This window comes from Oncorhynchus clarkii, unplaced genomic scaffold, assembly GCF_045791955.1.
Source record: "Oncorhynchus clarkii lewisi isolate Uvic-CL-2024 unplaced genomic scaffold, UVic_Ocla_1.0 unplaced_contig_4281_pilon_pilon, whole genome shotgun sequence".
NCBI classification, from domain to species: Eukaryota; Metazoa; Chordata; class Actinopteri; order Salmoniformes; family Salmonidae; genus Oncorhynchus; species Oncorhynchus clarkii.
Genome location: NW_027260866.1, coordinates 99,072 through 120,191, shown reverse-complemented (window position 1 = coordinate 120,191; position 21,120 = coordinate 99,072). Strand labels below are relative to the sequence as shown.

Here is a 21,120-nt window from a genome sequence, read left to right as displayed (position 1 = left end):
TTAGTTTTTCTTTAAGAAGCCCTCCTGTTCTCCACTCATTGCCTGTATTAACTGCACCTGTTTGAACTCATTACCTGTGTAAAAGACACCTGTCCACACACTCAATCAAACAGACTCCAACCTCTCCACAATGGCCCAGACCAGAGAGCTGTGTAAGGACATCAGGGATAAAATTGTAGACCTGCACAAGGCTGGGATGGGCTACAGGACAATAGGCAAGCAGCTTGGTGAGAAGGCAACAACTGTTGGAACAATTAATAGAAAATGGAAGAATTTCAAGATGAAGGTCAATCACCCTCAGTCTGGGGCTCCATGCAAGATCTCACCTCGTAGGGCATCAATGAGCATGAGGATGGTGAGGGATCAGCCCAGAACTACACGGCAGGACCTGGTCAATGACCTGAAGAGAGCTGGGACCACAGTCTCAAAGAAAACCATTAGTAACACACTACGCCGTCATGGATTAAAGTCCTGCAGCGCACGCAAGGTCCCCCTCCTCAAGCCAGCGCATGTCCAGGCCCGTCTAAAGTTTGCCAATGACCATCTGGATGATCCAGAGGAGGAATGGGAGAAGGTCATGTGGTCTGATGAGACAAAAATAGAGCTTTTTGGTCTAAACTCCACTCGCCGTGTTTGGAGGAAGAAGAAGCATGAGTACAACCCCAAGGACACCATCCCAACCGTGAAGCATGGAGGTGGAAACATCATTCTTTGGGGATGCTTTTCTGCAAAATGGACAGGACGACTGCACCGTATTGAGGGGAGGATGGATGGGGCCATGTATCGCGAGATCTTGGCCAACAACCTCCTTCCCTCAGTAAGAGCATTGAAGATGGGTCGTAGCTGGGTCTTCCAGCATGACAACAACCCGAAACACACAGCCAGGGCAACTAAGGAGTGGCTCCGTAAGAAGCATCTCAAGGTCCTGGAGTGGCCTAGCCAGTCTCCAGACCTGAACCCAATAGAAAATCTTTGGAGGGAGCTGAAAGTCCATATTGCCCAGCGACAGCCCCGAAACCTGAAGGATCTGGAGAAGGTCTGTATGGAGGAGTGGGCCAAAATCCCTGCTGCAGTGTGTGCAAACCTGGTCAAGAACTACAGGACGTGTATGATCTCTGTAATTGCAAACAAAGGTTTCTCTACCAAATATTAAGTTATGCTTTTCTGATGTATCAAATACTTATGTCATGCAATAAAATGCTAATTAATTACTTAAAAATCATACAATGTGATTTTCTGGATTTTTGTTTTAGATTCCGTCTATCACAGTTGAAGTATACCTAGGATAAAAATTACAGACCTCTACATGCTTTGTAAGTAGGAAAACCTGCAAAATCGGCAGTATATCAAATACTTGTTCTCCCCACTGTAGTTGTAGCTCTGTCTTCAAAATGTACCTTTGTCTGTCCCCAAAGGAAATATTTAGTGAACAGAATGAAGTGTGTCTCAAACTCCTCCTACAGGTGTTGAACAAGGGCAAAATCATCGTTGCCAAGAGACTAGAGGTCGGAGGTCAGGACATGACCAACATTCTGTTGACCGTTACCAAGGAGATGATGCCCTCATTTCGCGTTGTGGCATTCTACATGCTGCCGTGGGCGGGGACGTCGGAGGTGGTGGCTGATTCTGTGTGGGTGGATGTGGAGGATGCCTGTGTTGGGGCGGTGAGTGGACTGGACAACTCAGGGAAAGGGTTCAACTACCAGCTTCTCATGTTCCACTCTCTTTCCTCTCATTTCAATTCAATTCAATGTAAAGGCTTTATTGTCATGGGAAACATATGTCAACACTGCCAAAGCAAGTGAAGTAGATAACAAACAAAAGTGAAATAAACAATACAAATTAACAGTAAACATTACACTCACAGAAGTTCCAAATTAATAAAGACAATTCAAATATCATTGCCCCCCCCCCCCCCCCCCCCGCCCCAGTTGAGTGTTGGTCCAGCTGGCTCCAGGCCCTCAGAGTACTACCACCCAGGGAGAGGGTTCAACTTCCAGGTGAGAGGAGACCCAGGAGCCATGGTCAGTCTGGTGGTGGTGGACAACGCTGTGTTCCTGCTCAACAGACAGAGGCTCACACAGAGGAAGGTGAGGGAGACTGTGTGGGTCTCTGGAAATCAATAGACAGAGACACAGAGAGGAGAGTAATGGGGACAGTGGAGGGGTCAGTCGATCAGCCAATCATCTGAAGCTACCATCTGGATAACACACCTCTGACTCCTCTCCTCTGACCCCTCTCCTCTGACTCCTCTCCTCTGACCCCTCTTTCTCTGACTCCTCTGACCCCTCTTTCTCTGACTCCTCTGACCCCTCTTCTCTGACTCCTCTGACCCCTCTTCTCTGACTCCTCTGACCCCTCTCCTCTGACCCCTCTCCTCTGACTCCTCTTTGCCCCCATCAGATTTGGCAGGTGGTGGAAGGGGGGGACATAGGCTGTACCCACGGTGGGGGCAGCAACAGCATGGGTGTCTTCACTGACGCTGGACTACTGTTTTACTCCAACACTGGTGGAGCCACCTCTTCTAGACAAGGTAGCACACAACGCAGGCGCACATACACAGACAGACAGACAGACAGACAGACAGACAGACAGACACACACACACAGGAAGAGCCACCTTCTTTTGATTAATACGAGGAAAGAGGATAACATCAGTCCTCTAATGGTTAATACGAGGAAAGAGGGTAACATCAGTCCTCTGATGGTTAATACGAGGAAAGAGGGTAACATCAGTCCTCTGATGGTTAATACGAGGAAAGAGGGTAACATCAGTCCTCTAATGGTTAATACGAGGAAAGAGGGTAACATCAGTCCTCTGATGGTTAATACGAGGAAAGAGGGTAACATCAGTCCTCTGATGGTTAATACGAGGAAAGAGGGTAACATCAGTCCTCTAATGGTTAATACGAGGAAAGAGGGTAACATCAGTCCTCTAATGGTTAATACGTGGAAAGAGGGTAACATCAGTCCTCTGATGGTTAATACGAGGAAAGAGGGTAACATCAGTCCTCTGATGGTTAATACGAGGAAAGAGGGTAACATCAGTCCTCTGATGGTTAATACGAGGAAAGAGGGTAACATCAGTCCTCTGATGGTTAATACGAGGAAAGAGGATAACATCAGTTCTCTAATGGTTAATACGAGGAAAGAGGGTAACATCAGTCCTCTAATGGTTAATACGAGGAAAGAAGGTAACATCAGTCCTCTAATGGTTAATACGAGGAAAGAGGGTAACATCAGTCCTCTAATGGTTAATATGATGAAAGAGGGTAACATCAGTCCTCTGATGGTTAATACGAGGAAAGAGGGTAACATCAGTCCTCTAATGATTAATACGAGGAAAGAGGGTAACATCAGTCCTCTAATGGTTGTTGTCTTAGGTCTCTCTTTATGTAGTGTTGTGTTGTCTTAGGTCTCTCTGTATGTAGTGTTGTGTTGTCTTAGGTCTCTCTGTATGTAGTGTTATGTTGTCTTAGGTCTCTCTGTATGTAGTGTTGTGTTGTCTTAGGTCTCTCTGTATGTAGTGTTGTGTTGTCTTAGGTCTCTCTGTATGTAGTGTTATGTTGTCTTAGGTCTCTCTGTATGTAGTGTTGTGTTGTCTTAGGTCTCTCTGTATGTAGTGTTGTGTTGTCTTAGGTCTCTCTGTATGTAGTGTTGTGCTGTCTTAGGTCTCTATTTATGTAGTGTGGTGTTGTCTTAGGTCTCTCTGTATGTATTGTTGTGTTGTCTTAGATCTCTCTGTATGTAGTGTTGTGTTGTCTAAGGTCTCTCTGTATGTAGTGTTGTCTTAGGTCTGTCTTTATGTAGTGTTGTGTTGTCTTAGGTCTCTCTGTATGTAGTGTTGTGTTGTCTTAGGTCTCTCTGTATGTAGTGTTGTGTTGTCTTAGGTCTCTCTGTATGTAGTGTTGTGTTGTCTTAGGTCTGTCTTTATGTAGTGTTGTGGTGTCTCTCTTTATGTAGTGTTGTGTTGTCTTAGGTCTGTCTTTATGTAGTGTTGTGGTGTCTCTCTTTATGTAGTGTTGTGTTGTCTTAGGTCTGTCTTTATGTAGTGTTGTGGTGTCTTAGGTCTCTCTTTATGTAGTGTTGTGTTGTCTTAGGTCTCTCTTTATGTAGTGTGGTGTTGTCTTAGGTCTCTCTGTATGTAGTGTTGTGTTGTCTTAGGTCTCTCTGTATGTAGTGTTGTGTTGTCTTAGGTCTCTCTGTATGTAGTGTTGTGTTGACTTAGGTCTCTCTGTATGTTGTGTGGTCTTAGGTCTGTCTTTATGTAGTGTTGTGTTGTCTTAGGTCTCTCTGTATGTAGTGTTGTGTTGTCTTAGGTCTGTCTTTATGTAGTGTTGTGTTGTCTTAGGTCTGTCTTTATGTAGTGTTGTGTTGTCTTAGGTCTCTCTGTATGTAGTGTTGTGTTGTCTTAGGTCTGTCTTTATGTAGTGTTGTGTTGTCTTAGGTCTCTCTTTATGTAGTGTTGTGTTGTCTTAGGTCTCTCTGTATGTAGTGTTGTGTTGACTTAGGTCTCTCTGTATGTAGTGTTGTGTTGTTTAGGTCTGTCTTTATGTAGTGTTGTGTTGTCTTAGGTCTCTCTGTATGTAGTGTTGTGTTGACTTAGGTCTCTCTGTATGTAGTGTTGTGTTGTCTTAGGTCTGTCTTTATGTAGTGTTGTGTTGTCTTAGGTCTCTCTGTATGTAGTGTTGTGTTGTCTTAGGTCTGTCTTTATGTAGTGTTGTGTTGTCTTAGGTCTGTCTTTATGTAGTGTTGTGTTGTCTTAGGTCTGTCTTTATGTAGTGTTGTGGTGTCTGAGGTCTCTCTTTATGTAGTGTTGTGTTGTCTGAGGTCTGTCTTTCTATAGTGTTGTGTTGTCTTAGGTCTCTCTGTATGTAGTGTTGTGTTGTCTTAGGTCTCTTATGTAGTGTTGTGTTGTCTTAGGTCTCTCTGTATGTAGTGTTGTGGTGTCTGAGGTCTCTCTTTATGTAGTGTTGTGGTGTCTTTGGTCTGTCTTTATATAGTGTTGTGTTGTCTCTCTGTATGTAGTGTTGTGTTGTCTCTCTTTATGTAGTGTTGTGGTGTCTGAGGTCTCTCTTTATGTAGTGCTGTGGTGTCTTAGGTCTCTCTTTATGTAGTGTTGTCTTAGGTCTGTCTTTATGTAGTGTTGTCTTAGGTCTGTCTTTATGTAGTGTTGTGCTGTCTTAGGTCTCTCTGTATGTAGTGTTGTGTTGTCTTAGGTCTGTCTTTATGTAGTGTTGTGTTGTCTTAGGTCTCTCTTTATGTAGTGTTGTGTTGTCTGTCTTTATGTAGTGTTGTGGTGTCTTAGGTCTGTCTTTATGTAGTGTAGTGTTGTCTTAGGTTTCTCTTTATGTAGTGTTGTGTTGTCTGTCTTTATGTAGTGTGGTGTTGTCTTAGGTCTGTCTTTATGTAGTGTAGTGTTGTCTTAGGTTTCTCTTTATGTAGTGTTGTGTTGTCTGTCTTTATGTAGTGTTGTGTTGTCTTAGGTCTCTCTGTATGTAGTGTTGTGTTGTCTTAGGTCTGTCTTTATGTAGTGTTGTGTTGTCTTAGGTCTCTCTTTATGTAGTGTTGTGTTGTCTGTCTTTATGTAGTGTTGTGTTGTCTTAGGTCTCTCTTTATGTAGTGTTGTGTTGTCTTAGGTCTGTCTTTATGTAGTGTTGTGTTGTCTTAGGTCTCTCTTTATGTAGTGTTGTGTTGTCTGTCTTTATGTAGTGTTGTGTTGTCTTAGGTCTGTCTTTATGTAGTGTTGTGTTGTCTTAGGTCTCTCTTTATGTAGTGTTGTGTTGTCTGTCTTTATGTAGTGTTGTGGTGTCTTAGGTCTGTCTTTATGTAGTGTTGTGTTGTCTTAGGTCTGTCTTTATGTAGTGTTGTGTTGTCTTAGGTCTCTCTTTATGTAGTGTTGTGTTGTCTGTCTTTATGTAGTGTTGTGGTGTCTTAGGTCTGTCTTTATGTAGTGTTGTGTTGTCTTAGGTCTCTCTTTATGTAGTGTTGTGTTGTCTGTCTTTATGTAGTGTTGTGTTGTCTGTCTTTATGTAGTGTTGTGTTGTCTGTCTTGTCGTGATGTGTTTTGTCCTATATTTTTATTTAACTCATTTTAGTTTTAATCCCCGCCCCCACAGAAGGCCTTTTGCCTTTTGGTAGGCCGTCATTGTAAATAAGAATTTGTTCTTAACTGACTTGCCTAGTTAAATCAAGGTTACATGGCCTTTGCAGGCATCCAAAGGCCATGTTTGTAATGTTGTGTTTGTTTACTGTGAGCCTGCAGGGAAGATTAGTTAAAGCAAAACATTCCAGAGTCGCCCAATCATGAGTTTGAGTAAAACAGACCAGTGGTATAGACATCTGTGTTCCCCCCCCCCCCCCTTCCATCTCTTCTGCAGGCATGCAGTGCCCAGGGAGGTCCAGGAGGAGGCGCTCTGCTGAGATGTTGCAACGCAGAACTCTACTGGGTCAGTGACAGAAAAAGTGCTATGTTCATTTTTGGTTGATGTATGGAATGATTCATTGATTGAGTGGGGGACTGATTTATTGACGGAAAGGTGGATCGATTGATTGATTGATAGATAGATGGTTCTGAGCTCTCTCTCTTCCCCACAGAGAACCACTACAGAGAGAAGCTGTTGCGTCAGTGTTGTAAGGATGGCCTGAGAGAGATCCCCATGCCTTACTCCTGCACCCGACGCTCCCTCTACATCACTGAGGGATGGGAATGCATCAAGGCCTTCAGGTACTGAGTTGAGTTCAATTGAGCTGAGCTGAGTTGAGTTGAATTGAGTTGTTGAGTTGAGCTGAATTGAAGTGAAGTGCACTGAACAGAATTGTTTGGCACTTTCAGGTACTGCTGCTCCAAGTACAGGGGAGAGGAGTTTGACACCAGACTACCCCCTACCACCACCATACCGCCTACCACCACAGATCTACTCAGGCTGACCCTGGACAGACACATTTTCCCCGAGATGCGAGAGACCATTGAGTTTGTTGAGCAGAGTCTGTGTGTTTTGATTCTACAAAGCTGCGTCCATAACATTCAATAATCAATTAATTGCACTTGTTCTTGCACCATGTGATTCATTATCAGTTCTAATCATGTATTTTTCTTCTCTATGCTCATGATCTATTTTCCTGCACCATATGACAGACAGTTAGTTGGAGATCAAAGCTCTTCTCTGGAGCCACCGAGCCTGAAGAGTGTGTCTTAACCCTGCTGTAGGGTTCATTGCTGCCAGCATTAGCAGGTCAAACAAATGACTAAAATGAACGAATCATGACTCTCGAGTCAGTCAAAAGAGTTGTTCAAAAATAATGAATTGTTCGCAAACTGCACATCACCAGTCAGCACGTAAAACAGCTTCGCCAGGCCAAATATCCACACTCCTTTCATGACACATGAATATCTGATCCCCTATTGAAACCTGGGGTTCCTACTTTACTTGTAAAATGACTGTCCATTACTTTCACTACAAGGTTTGAGGATATTTTTCAGTGCTCAGCAGGATTTCCTTGATTTGCTGGTAGGAACTAGTGTGGGAAATTGCTTGAAAGTTTTATGCTAACTATTAGTAAGGGGACACTAGGGTAAACTTGTCTTCTTATGGACCTGTTTGGATTAGTGATAACTTCTGTCCTCAGCATTTATCCCCATTCTGAATGTCTAAAGAATGTCCTTCTGAAATCTGAACACAGAAATACTGGACTTTTTCAACTCTTATTATGGTGGATTTGCATTTTTCTGGTCTCGGTCTTGGACCCCTCGCTCCCCTCCCGGTCTTAGTCTTGGACCCCTCGCTCCCCTCCCGGTCTTAGTCTTGGACCCCTCGTCTAATTTAATTTCATTCTAACCAGATCTAACTTCCGTCCAAGTGGCCCCTGTATGTTACAGCAGAGAACTGAGTTCAAACTGATTGATTGCTCAATTAATCCGTCAATCAATCGATTCATCCACTCATCCATCAAACAGAGTTTTAACATGTTTATTTTTTGGCATCAGGTGAAGAAATATTGAGCGAGTCTTTAGTGAGAATGGAATCCAAACCTGTTCTGGAAGTTCAGAGAGGGTCTTTTGCTGAGGAAGAGGAGGAGGAAGAGGAGGATGACTTTATGGAGGAGAGTGAGGTGACAGTAAGGTCTAAGTTCTATGAGTCATGGCTGTGGAAAGACCTGCCGCTGCCCAGTGTGCCTGAGGACAGCAGAGACGGGTGAGTGAATGTGTGTCTGTCCTCTCACCCCTTTATAGAAAGGGACAGCAGTTTCCCTGCTCATAGGCTAAGACTTGGTTTGAAACTGTGCTGAACTGTGCACACTACAGGCTACTTCCTATGAGTAGGGCCAGGGGTTTTTCCTAACCACATGACCTGTCCAGGGAAAACTCTTTCTATGAGGGGTTGCCCAGTTTTGTGATCCCAGTCGAAAGGGGAATAGGCCAAGCCACACTCCTCTCACCCTTAAAGGGATACTGCAAGGTTCTGGCAATTAAGCTAGTTACCTGTAGACTTACAGTCATCATTGTCTTGCTAAACTACCTATTTATTTTATTTTTTTAATTTGACCTTTATTTAACTAGGCAAGTCAGTTAAGAACTAATTCTTATTTTCAATGACGGCCACGGTGGGAACAGTGGGTTAACTGCCTTGTGTCAGCTCTGGGATTTGATCTAGCAGCCTTTCGGTTACTAGTCCAACGCTCTAACCACTAGGCTACCTGCCGCTCTGGTAGCCACCTAGAACTTCCTTCATACTGCACATAGAGACACAGAAATGGTATCCACGAGTTCATTAGACTCTGGAGAAGTAGAAAAGGGCAAATTGACAGAATCTCGCAGTATCCCTTTGAAATGAAACGACCTACTCTGTAAATCCCCAGAGTTGCACCACAGTGGACTGGAGGTCACATTGAGACTGGCTGGGTTAACAGATCAGGAACAGCCTGGCCTTTTTTCATTCCCCCCAAAAAATAAACACTGTTGCACCATCGTGTACTGTCCCAGGGATATTTATGTGTGTGTGTATTTATTTGTGCGCGTGCGTGTCACTGTTAGCATTGCATTAGGCAACGGCATCAATCGATCACAATCCACCAGTCTCTCTCTCTATTTACCTTCAAGATAATGTTTTACTGTGCTCATGCCACAAGCTGAGCTTACAAGAGGTCAACTCAATGGGATTCATTAGTTTGGGTCTGTTCCTTACAGGTTGGCAACGCTGCATGTGGAATCCATCTTCCCAGACACTATCACCCAGTGGGGGGTACTAGCCATCAGCTCCTCACCTGTAACAGGTAGACCCTTCCCTTCCCCTGGGGTAGCCATGGTAGCCATAGCCACGCCCTTGTTGGCAAGGTGAAACACCAATCAGAGGGCAAGGTGGAACTGTTACCATATCACTAACACCTGTCATGTCCAATCAGATCACCACATGTGCATAGGGTTTAGGATTTAAGGGGTCTATTTGGGATTGGGCCTAATTGTCAGTGGTCTAAAATGGCTTCCTCTCACTGTACCCATATTCAGTCATTTCCCAGGAGGAGTCCAGGTAGTATGCTAGTGAGGATACTGGTGCCATATGAGGAATACAACATATTGCTGTACAATTCTATCATTCTAACTAAAGCATGAAGTCCTCAACCACCTGCTGTTTGTTCATTTGAATCATTTTGTTTTTATTCCAGGTTTCTGCGTAGCCGAGCCGTGGAACGTGCGTGCGTGGAAGCGTTTCTTCGTGGACCTGAAGCTGCCGTACTCAGTGGCGAGGAACGAACACGTGGAGATCAAAGCTGTGCTCCATAACTATGGCGACGAGGACTTGGAGGCAAGCTCACCTCTGGCCTCTCACCCATGACTTCTATCTAATCCTCAAGCCGTACCTTAACCATCAGGCTGATGAATTAATATCGGAGGAAACCTCTATCTACCTACTACTCCCTCTACTCCCACCCGCTAGCTCCCCTCTGATCCCTTCCTGTCAGCCATTTTGTGTCTTAACCCTCCTAACCCTCCCATTACTGTCAGCCATTTTGTGTCTTAACCCTCCCATTACTGTCAGCCATTTTGTGTCTTAACCCTCCTAACCCTCCCATTACTGTCAGCCATTTTGTGTCTTAACCCTCCTAACCCTCCCATTACTGTCAGCCATTTTGTGTCTTGACCGTCCCAGTTTCCTCCTCTTTTCAGCTTACCTAGAAGCAATGGTGCTACTGAAGACGGAGGACATGTGCTGTGTGGCGTTCAATGAGAAATCCACCCAGTTCTGCTCACTTCCTCTCAGCCGTTTTGTGTCTTGATCATCTCCGTTTCCTCCTCTACTCAACCCAGGTTAAGGTGGTGCTACTGAAGACAGAGGACATGTGCAGTGTGGCGTTCAATGGGAAACACACCCAGGAGGTGAGGTTGAAGGGCAGCTCGTCCCTGGTGGTTCCCTACACCATCATACCGCTCAAGGCCGGAGAGATGCTACTGGAGGTCCTTGCCATGGCCAAAGGGTTTATGGGTAGCGACGGGGTCAAGAAGAAGCTACGCGTGGTGGTGGGTGACTATTTCAGATGTTAGTTAAAAAAATAAATAATAATAATAATAAAATAAATAAAATATATATAGCGACTGTGAATCAGTGTCCTTACCTAAGATACGAGGACCGGTATCTCAAAGCTGTTTTCAAAACCCTGTAACAGGTGGAAGGAGTGCAGAAGACTAAAGTGCAGAGTTTTGTATTGAATCCTTCTGTCAAGGGAGGGAACGGTGAGCAGAACTAAGACACTCATCATCTCTAACCCTAATGCTCACCATTACCATGTCCCCTTTAGAAACAGCCTTTACTAAGTATTCTTACTATGTTTCCCCCCAGATGGGAGGCAGGTAGTGGAGGTGGACAAAGTGGAGCTGGGCTCCCTGGTTCCAAACTCTCAACCAGAGACATTCATCAACATCAGGGGTAGGCCTAACTGAGAAACAAGGTTTACCTTATTAGACAGAGATGGTGGCTGGCGGGTGCCTCTAACCCTTTGGGTTGGTTATGGGCATTGTGAAGCCAAAGCAGCTGTGTGGACACATAACCTATTCTATTCCATTCCTTCCATTCTATTCTCTATTCTGCTCTCTCTACTCTACTCTGCTCTACTCTACTCTCTACTCTACTCTACTCTGCTCTACTCTACTCTACTCTGCTCTCTCCACTCTACTCTACTCTGCTCTCTCCACTCTACTCTACTCTGCTCTCTCCACTCTCTACTCTACTCTGCTCTCTCCACTCTATACTCTACTTTGCTCTACTCTACTCTCTACTCTACTCTGCTCTACTCTACTCTCTACTCTGCTCTCTCCACTCTCTACTCTACTCTGCTCTCTCCACTCTACTCTACTCTGCTCTCTCCACTCTCTACTCTACTCTGCTCTCTCCACTCTATACTCTACTTTGCTCTACTCTACTCTCTACTCTACTCTGCTCTACTCTACTCTCTACTCTGCTCTCTCCACTCTCTACTCTACTCTGCTCCACTCTCTACTCTACTCTGCTCTGCTCCACTCTCTACTCTACTCTGCTCTCTCCACTCTCTACTCTACTCTGCTCTCTCCACTCTCTACTCTACTCTGCTCTCTCCACTCTCTACACTACTCTGCTCTCTCCACTCTCTACTCTACTCTGCTCTACTCTACTCTGCTCTACTCTACTCTGCTCTCTCCATTCTCTACTCTACTCTGCTCTCTCCACTCTCTACTCTACTCTGCTCTACTCTACTCTGCTCTGCTCTACTCTGCTCTCTCCACTCTCTACTCTACTCTACTCTGCTCTACTCTCTACTCTGCTCTGCTCTCTCCACTCTCTACTCTACTCTGCTCTACTCTACTCTGCTCTCTCCACTCTCTACTCTACTCTGCTCTACTCTACTCTGCTCTACTCTGCTCTGCTCTCTCCATTCTCTACTCTACTCTGCTCTACTCTACTCTGCTCTGCTCCTCCCACCAGGTAACCTGTTGGCTGATACCATAGACAACAGTATCAGCGGTGACTCTCTGGCCTCTTTGATCCGTATGCCTGGTGGCTGTGTGGAACAGAACCTAGCCAGCATCACCCTGCCTCTTATAGCCACTGTCTACCTGGACCATTCCAACGACTGGGAGGCTGTAGGGGTGCAACGCAGGGTGGAGGCCATGAACTACATACAGAAAGGCTACCAGAAGCAGCTGGTGTATAAGAAGAAAGACGACTCTTACCCCCCCTACAGGAATGAAGGCACAAGCACATGGTATTGTTCAAATACATAGAAGAAGAAGAAGAATGTGTCAATCACAGAGTAATCTAAATAATACAATGGATTGTATTTGTAACCCTCACAGCCTCTCTCTCTACCTTTCCCCTTTTCTCTCTCTCTTTCTGTCTCCCTCTCCTCTCCCTCCCCCTCTCTCCCTTCCCCTCTACCTTCTCTTTCCCCACCTCGACCTCTCCCCCTCTCCCTCCACCCCTCTCCCTTCCCCCCACCCTCACTTTCTCCCCCTCTCCCTCCACCCCTCTCCCTTCCCCCCACCCTCTCTTTCTCCCCCTCTCCCTTCCCCCCACCCTCTCTTTCTCCCCCTCTCCCTTCCCCCCACCCTCACTTTCTCCCCCTCTCCCTCCACCCCTCTCCCTTCCCCACCACCCTCGTTCTCTCCCTCTCCCTGCCCACCATCTCTTTCTCCCCCTCTCCCTTCACCCCTTTCCCTTCCCCCCACCCTCTCTTTCTCCCCCTCTACCTTCCCCACCACCCTCGTTCTCTCCCTCTCCCTGCCCACCATCTCTTTCTCCCCCTCTCCCCCACCCCCTCCCCCTCTCTCCCCTATCCCTTATAGGATCACAGCGTATGTAGTGAAGGTGTTCTCTATGGCTCGTCAGCTGGTAGGAGTGAGTGAACAGGACGTGTGTGGTCCTCTCCTCTACCTGATCAACAACAAACAGCAGACCACTGGATCTTTCAGAGAGGACAACCCTGTCTACACTACTACTATGACAGTAAGAAGAGACACACACACACGGGTGGATGCAGAAGCACGTGCGCACAAATACACACATGGACTGATGTGCGCACACATTCACACTCTAACAGACAGGGAGAGATCTGGGACCGAAGTCTGATAACAGCTTCTCTCTTCTCCAGGGTGGAGTACAAGGTGCAGAGTCTCAGTCCACTCTCACAGCCTTTGTCCTGATAGCCATGACTGAAGCCACCAAGGGTACAGAACTCAACTGCAATGGAGCTGGCCACACCATCAAGGTAAGCCGGTCCCAGAACCGGCAGAAACTGTTATATTGGGACGGGAGATAAGTCAGTTATTTATTTTTATTTATTTAACCTTTATTTAACTAGGCAAGTCAATTAAGAACAAATTCTTATTTACAATGTGGGTTGTTCAGGGGCAAAACGACCCATTTTATTTATTTTTTTGTTTTTTGTTGTTGAATTTTTACCCCTTTTTCTCCCCAGTTTCGTGGTATCCAATTGTTTAGTAGCTACTATCTTGTCTCATCGCTACAACTCCCGTACGGGCTCGGGAGAGACGAAGGTTGAAAGTCATGCGTCCTCCGATACACATCCCAACCAAGCCGCACTGCTTCTTAACACAGCGCACATCCAACCCGGAAGCCAGCCGCACCAATGTGTCGGAGGAAACACCGTGCACTTGGCAACCTTGGTTAGCGTGCACTGCGCCCGTCCCGCCACAGGAGTCCCTGGTGCGCGATGAGACAAGGATTTCCCTACCGGCCAAACCCTCCCTAATTCGGACGACGCTAGGCCAATTGTGCGCGAACCCAGAGTCTCTGGTGGCACAACTGGCGCTGCAGTACAGCGCCCTTAACCACTGCGCCACCCGGGAGGACCTAAGACCAAATTGTTGTATAGGGGCAAAATGACCTTGTCAGCTGGGGGATTCGATCCCAACGCTCTAACCACTAGGCTACCTGATGCCCCAGTTAGAAGTAAGTTAGTCATCTGTGAGTAGGATGCGTTTTTACCTGCCTCCCCTGGTGGATCTTGGATTTCGTTGTCCGACCTGTTATCACGCTACGTTTGCATGCGCCATGGCTGACCATTAATCCAACCGGTGTAAATGGCATGTCGGTGTTGGGAAATGGGGCTTTCCTGCCGACTCTTTTGTGTTAAAATTCAGGTTTATTCTTTATCCCTCTGCTCATATAAGAATGGAATTAATAAGCCACCAAACTAATGGATAGACAGTGAAGTTGTATTCTATTGTATTATATTAGAATGGGATCCAGAATGCTGCCAACTATCTGAGGAGCACGTATGGTAGTCTGAAGAGGCCCTACTCTCTGGCCATCTCTGCCTACGCTCTGTCTCTGGTTGACGAGACACCTTCACTGTTCTTTAAAACCCTGCTACTCAAAGCTGCCTCTCCAGGTAGGGAAATGTCTGTTTGTCTCTGTTTCTCTCTCTCTCCCCCCCTCTCTCTGCTGTCCTTCACTGTTATTCTCTCCCCCTCTCCTCCCTCCCTCCTTCCTCCCTCTCTCCCCTCCTCCAGACGGTACCCATTGGCCAGACAGTGAGAACCGCCTGTTCACTCTGGAAGCGACGGGCTACGCCCTGCTAGCCCTGGTGAATAGTCATCACATGACTGAAGCCGCCGCACCTTTCGAGTGGCTCAATGAGCAGCGCCGCAGGGGCGGGGGCTACGGATCCACCCAGGTACTGAGTGACATCATTGGAAACGAGTATTGCATGATGTCAGTGAGCTGAGTTTATGTCAACAGTGTTATTGCAGGTTGTCACTAACCAGTCCAGTTTGTTGCCCTCCGCCATTTGGATCTCCACACAATCCAGTACATCTTTTATAATAATCTTTCTGCTTCCTCTCTCTCCCCCAGCCCACCATGGTTGTTCTGCAGGGTCTGTCTGGGTACCTGATGAAGAAACCTCCCAATGACCTGAGTCTCCAGGTGGACCTGAGCATCCAGGGCCGCAGCGACCAGCGCTACCACTTTGACCCCAGGACCTCCTACGTGGCACGCTCCTCCAGGGTAGGAGGGATGCTGTTCTCTCTTCCTCTCTCTCTCTTTCACCATTTCTTCTCTCCCAACCTACCTGTATCTGATGTCAAATATGTGGCCTAGGTTTAGGAACCATGATGTATCATGTTCCTCTTTCACCATCTCCCCTCTTCTGTGGGGTTTTCACTCAGGCTCCTATAGACCAGGGATTCAGAGTGGAGGCCAAAGGGAAGGGGCAAGGTATACTAGAGGTATGACCACAACACATGTCTATGGCCATTAGTCAATGCATGATAGTAGAGCTTGTCTATGATCATCTTGTCACATTGATGTATGATGTCATATTTGTTTGTGTTGTCACTTCCTGGTCTAATGACCTCTGACCTAGGTGGTGACCTACTACAACGAGCTCCCTGAGGTGCATGAGAAGAGCAGCTGCAAGAACTTTGATTTGGACGTGACCATCGCAGAATCTAGTGGTAGGTTAATCCAGCTCTCAATCTCCATTTGTATCTTAATCTTAATCTCAATCTTAGTCTCAATCCCAGTCTCAAATCTTAAACTCAATGGTTTTTTTTAACCCCGTTGACAGAAAAACCTCCACCAGATGCAGAGAAGTCCTACAGGATCACTATTAATGTCAGGTGAGATTATGCAGTACTATGTTGAATGTCTAGGCTACCTGGCAGTCTGTCTTTTCATACTCTCCTTTGGTCCCCTCTGGGAAATACACTAGGGGACTTACTGTTATTGGATAACACTTGAGTCTCTACTTTTTCATTCCATCTTCCTCTTCATTCTACTATTCTCTCTCTCTCTTTCCTTCCTCCAGGGCACTGGGACTAAGGGAGGTCAGGATGGTTGTTCTGGACATCAGTCTTCCTACTGGGTTCGTGCCAGAGAATGAAGACCTGGAGATGGTACTGGAACCCACGTTAAAGGGACAGTTCACCCCAATTACTAAGTTACACATTGGTTTCCTTACCCTGTCAACCGTCTATGGACAAGTTATGACAGCAATCCATGCTTTGGTTTTATTTCCCTGGCACTGTTTCCAGATGCTAACGTTTTAGCAGGTGTAGCACAAGTCCAATTCAAGTCATGGGACCGATATGTTTTATTTGTTTTGCACATCGTCTCCAAATCATCGGAAAGTATCTAACACTTATTGTGAAGCTCAACAAAGTCACTTACAGAGGATTTGAACATGATGCCAAAAAATGCTAATATCGGACCCATTACTTTAATGAGATTTGCGCCACAAATGCTAAACGCTAAAGGGGATTTGTGCCACATATGCATTTGGAAACAGTGTCAGGGAAACTAAATCAAAGCATGGATTGCTGTCATACCTTGTCCATAGACTGCTTACAGGGTAAGGAAACCGATATGTAATTAAGGTGAATTATCCCTTTAATCTACTTGTAATGTTCATCTGTCTCCACTAGATGGCTGTCTAACTGCATGTCTGGTCTTTGACTCAATGTCCAACTTGATTTCGACTGCATGTGTTTAAGTGTAGCTTATTGTGACCGTGTGCATATTGAAAATGTTTGTTTGTTTTTGTGTTTGTTTGCCTCCAGCTGACCAACTCAGTGGACCGTTACATCAACAACTTCCAGATAGTGGACAACCTGAGTGACAGAGGCTCCCTCATCATCCACCTCTTCAAGGTACCAGAACAGATCTAGGATCAGTTTATCCTCCCAGAAATCCTAACTTTTTAGGTGGGATCTTAGATCAGTGTCAAGGGGTAACTTCCTTTTCATCATTCACCTGTTCAAGATACTGGAACCATAGAAATAGAATCTCAATAGAATCTCATTCTATTTCTATGACCTGAACGTAGAGAGACCAGCGTTACCATGTCAACCCTAGAAGTTGATTGGTCATACTTTTTTTTCGCTCTGTCTGGGTTGAGGTTGTCTGTGGCCTGTAGGCACAGATCTTGGATCAGCTTTCCCTCCCCAAATCTTAAAGGTAAAAGGCAAACTATTAACTCAAAACTGGCCTTAGATCAGTGTCCGGAAGTAGCTTCATTGTGGTCTTCTGTGGTCTACCTGTACTACCAGGTGTCCAACAAGGAGACTGAGACCATCATCTTCCGGCTGCAGCAGACGTTCAAAGTGGGACTCCTCCAACCTTCATCTGTCACTGTCTATGAGTACTACAACCCAGGTAGATACTGTCTACGAGTACTACAACCCAGGTAGATACTGTCTACGAGTACTACAACCCAGGTAGATACTGTCACTGTCTACGAGTACTACAACCAGGTAGATACTGTTACTGTCTACGAGTACTACAACCCAGGTAGACACTGTCTACGAGTACTACAACCCAGGTAGATACTGTCTACGAGTACTACAACCCAGGTAGATACTGTCTACGAGTACTACAACCCAGGTAGATACTGTCTACGAGTACTACAACCCAGGTAGATACTGTCACTGTCTACGAGTACTACAACCAGGTAGATACTGTTACTGTCTACGAGTACTACAACCCAGGTAGATACTGTCTATGAGTACTACAACCCAGGTAGATACTGTCACTGTCTACGAGTACTACAACCAGGTAGATACTGTCACTGTCTACGAGTACTACAACCAGGTAGATACTGTTACTGTCTACGAATACTACAACACAGGTAGATACTGTCTACGAGTACTACAACCCAGGTAGATAGTGTCTACGAGCACTACAACCCAGGTAGATACTGTCACTGTCTACGAGTACTACAACCCAGGTAGATACTGTCTACAAGTACTACAACCAAGGTAGATACTGTCACTGTCTACGAGTACTACAACCCAGTTAGATACTGTCTACGAGTACTACAACCAGGTAGATACTGTTACTGTCTACGAATACTACAACCCAGGTAGATACTGTCTGAGTACTACAACCCAGGTAGATACTGTCACTGTCTAAGAGTACTACAACCCAGGTAGATACTGTCACTGTCTACGAGTACTACAACCAGGTAGATACTGTTACTGTCTACGAATACTACAACCCAGGTAGATACTGTCTATGAGTACTACAACCCAGGTAGATACTGTCACTGTCTATGAGTACTACAACCCAGGTAGATACTGTCTACGAGGACTACAATCCAGGTAGATACTGTGACTGTCTACGAAGTACTACAACCCAGGTAGATACTGCTACTGTCTATGAGTACTACAACCCAGGTAGATACTGTCTACGAGGACTACAATCCAGGTAGATACTGTCACTGTCAACGAGTACTACAACCCAGGTAGATACTGCTACTGTCTATGAGTACTACAACCCAGGTAGATACTGCTACTGTCTATGAGTACTACAACCCAGGTAGATACTGCTACTGTCTATGAGTACTACAACCCAGGTAGATACTGTCACTGTCTATGAGTACAACAACCCAGGTAGATACTGTCACTGTCTATATGAGTACTACAACCCAGGTAGATACTGCTACTGTCTATGAGTACTACAACCCAGGTAGATACTGTCACTCTATGAGTACTACAACACAGGTAGGACTATGGTTTGTTTTGACCATATTTCATATGCCCTCGAACAAGAGAAGCTATTGTAAACATTGGAGTTGATCATTTCTCTCTGTCTGGTGGAGAAATGTTAACATAGCGTGTCTCTCTATCAGACCACCGCTGCAGTCGCTTCTACAGCCCCAAAGAGGACAAGGACGAACTCTCACAGATCTGCAGGAACAATATATGTCGCTGTACACAGGGTGAGTGTGTGTGTGCGTGCGTGTGTGTATCTGTGTGTGGTTGTGTGTGTGTGTGTGTGTGTTTATGTGTGTGCCATACATGAGTGTGTGTGATAATGATGTGTGTCTCTCTCCTATTAGGTGATTGCTGTGTGTCTAAGTCCCTAACCGATCCAGTCCCCTATGGAGCACGAGAGGACCACGCATGCAAAGGATTATACCACGGTATGCTATATCTGTTTTCACTATAGAATATAATACCCATGTTATAGACATTATATACATGTTGTAGATATTATAGGCATGTTATATGTATTATATACATGTTATAGGCATGTTATAGACATGTTATAGGCATGTTATAGACATTATATACATGTTGTAGATATTATAGACATGTTATATGTATTATATACATGTTATAGGCATGTTATAGGCATTATAGACATGTTATATAGATTATAGACATGTTATATGAATATTATAGGCATGTTATATGTATTATGTACATGTTATAGGCATGTTATAGACATTATATACATGTTGTAGATATTATAGACATGTTATAGGCATTATTGACATGTTATAGACATGTTATATGAATGTTATAGGCATTATAGACATATTATAGGCATGTTATAGGCATTATAGACATGTTATAGGAATATTATAGGCATGTTATAGACAGACATGTAATAGGCATTACAGACATGTCATAGGCATTATAGACATGTTGTATGAATATTATAGGCAATATAGACATGTTATAGACATCTTATAGGCATATTATAGGCATGTTATAGGCATTATAGGCAGGGTATAGACATGTTATAAGAATATTATAGGCATTATAGGGATGTTATAGGCATTATAGACATGTTATAGATGTGTTATAGACATAATGTTATATACGTTATAGACATGTCATAGGCATTATAGACATGTTATAGATATGTTCTGAACATTATAGACATGCTATAGAAGTGTTATAGGCATTGTATGCATGTTATAGACCTTATAGACATGTTATAGTCATTGTAGACACGTTATAGGCATAGACATGTTATAGGCATTATAGACATGATAGACACTTTAGACATGTTATAAACATGTTATAGACAGACATTTTATAGACATTATAGATGTTATAGGCATTAAACATATGTTAGACGTGTTATAGACATGTCATAGACATGTTATAGGCATTATAGACATGTTATAGATATGTTCTGAATATTATATACATGTTATAGACGTGTTATATGCATTGTATGCATGTTATAGACATTATATACATGTTATTGACATGTTATAAGCATTATAGACATGTTATAGACGTTATAGATATGTTCTGAACGTTATAGACAGGCTATATAAATTATAGACATGTTATAGGCACTATATACATTTTATAGACATAGACATGTTATAAGCATTATAGACATGTTATAGGCATGTTATAGGCATAGACATGTTATAGGCATAGACATGTAATAGGCATGTTATAGACATTATAGACATGTTATAGGCATTATAGACATATAGGCATGCTATAGAGATTATAGACATGTTATAGGCATTCTAGACATATAGGCATGTTATAGAGATTATAGACATGTTATAGGCATTCTAGACATATAGGCATTCTATAGAGATTATAGACATGTTATAGGCATTCTATAGAGATTATAGACATGTTATATGCATTATAGACATGTTATAGAGATTATAGACATGTTATAGGCATTATAGATCTGTAAATCTGTCACACCGAGACAATACTATACCATGTACAGTATATGGTACAGCTATAAATGAATGTTGTCCGTCAGAGGTGAAACTATCATCTAACGCTTCATTCTTTAATTGTCTTAGTCAAATTGTTCCTTGGGGACAGTCAAGTGTATCATATCATTGATTGAGTAGAGTGTATTTTGCTGTTCTGATGCTTCTCACGCGTCTGTCCTCCAGTGTACAAGGCCAAGGTCCTGAGTGTCAGCCAGAGTCAGTATGACAGATATGAGATGAAGATCACACAGGTTATAAAAATAGGTAAGCATCTTATGTCATCTAGTCCTTCTCTGTCCTCTACCCATCTCTCCTTACCCTCTTTGTTTCAGAATGTGATGCTGAGTTAGTTCAAACATGGTTAACTCTGTCTCTCTCCTCCCTCCCTCCCTCCCTCCCTCCCTCCCTCCCTCCCTCCCTCCCTCCCTCCCTCCCTCCCTCCCTCCCTCCCTCCCCTCTCTCTCTAGGAGTGGAGGAAGGGGTCAGTGTGGGTGACACTAAGGTCTTCCTGTCACATGCTGGCTGTAGAGGAGGTCTGGACCTGAAGGAGGGTACAGACTACCTCATCATGGGGCCAAAAACTGACCTCTGGTACAAGGACAGCTCCACCAACAGGTGGGGAGAGGCAGTGACATGTTATAAT

At 44.5% G+C, this 21,120-nt stretch overlaps 1 protein-coding gene across 1 annotated transcript in view; it reads left to right on the top strand.

Moving 5' to 3' along the window:
• The window catches only part of LOC139401973 (venom factor-like), a 28,430-nt gene that overhangs the window by 6,134 nt on the left and 1,176 nt on the right, over positions 1-21,120 (top strand). Inside the window, exons 16-43 of the mRNA XM_071146002.1 lie at positions 1,464-1,664; positions 1,932-2,090; positions 2,404-2,533; positions 6,380-6,448; positions 6,597-6,726; positions 6,835-6,986; positions 7,987-8,194; positions 9,187-9,272; positions 9,663-9,802; positions 10,306-10,515; positions 10,662-10,728; positions 10,835-10,921; positions 11,954-12,233; positions 12,814-12,973; positions 13,119-13,235; positions 14,228-14,381; positions 14,503-14,666; positions 14,846-14,998; positions 15,160-15,219; positions 15,357-15,447; positions 15,561-15,612; positions 15,801-15,888; positions 16,552-16,641; positions 17,041-17,146; positions 18,621-18,710; positions 18,831-18,914; positions 20,661-20,741; positions 20,945-21,092. Of these exons, the coding sequence (XP_071002103.1) occupies positions 1,464-1,664; positions 1,932-2,090; positions 2,404-2,533; positions 6,380-6,448; positions 6,597-6,726; positions 6,835-6,986; positions 7,987-8,194; positions 9,187-9,272; positions 9,663-9,802; positions 10,306-10,515; positions 10,662-10,728; positions 10,835-10,921; positions 11,954-12,233; positions 12,814-12,973; positions 13,119-13,235; positions 14,228-14,381; positions 14,503-14,666; positions 14,846-14,998; positions 15,160-15,219; positions 15,357-15,447; positions 15,561-15,612; positions 15,801-15,888; positions 16,552-16,641; positions 17,041-17,146; positions 18,621-18,710; positions 18,831-18,914; positions 20,661-20,741; positions 20,945-21,092 (3,557 nt within the window). The remainder of the gene's footprint in view (positions 1-1,463; positions 1,665-1,931; positions 2,091-2,403; positions 2,534-6,379; positions 6,449-6,596; positions 6,727-6,834; positions 6,987-7,986; positions 8,195-9,186; positions 9,273-9,662; positions 9,803-10,305; positions 10,516-10,661; positions 10,729-10,834; positions 10,922-11,953; positions 12,234-12,813; positions 12,974-13,118; positions 13,236-14,227; positions 14,382-14,502; positions 14,667-14,845; positions 14,999-15,159; positions 15,220-15,356; positions 15,448-15,560; positions 15,613-15,800; positions 15,889-16,551; positions 16,642-17,040; positions 17,147-18,620; positions 18,711-18,830; positions 18,915-20,660; positions 20,742-20,944; positions 21,093-21,120) is intronic.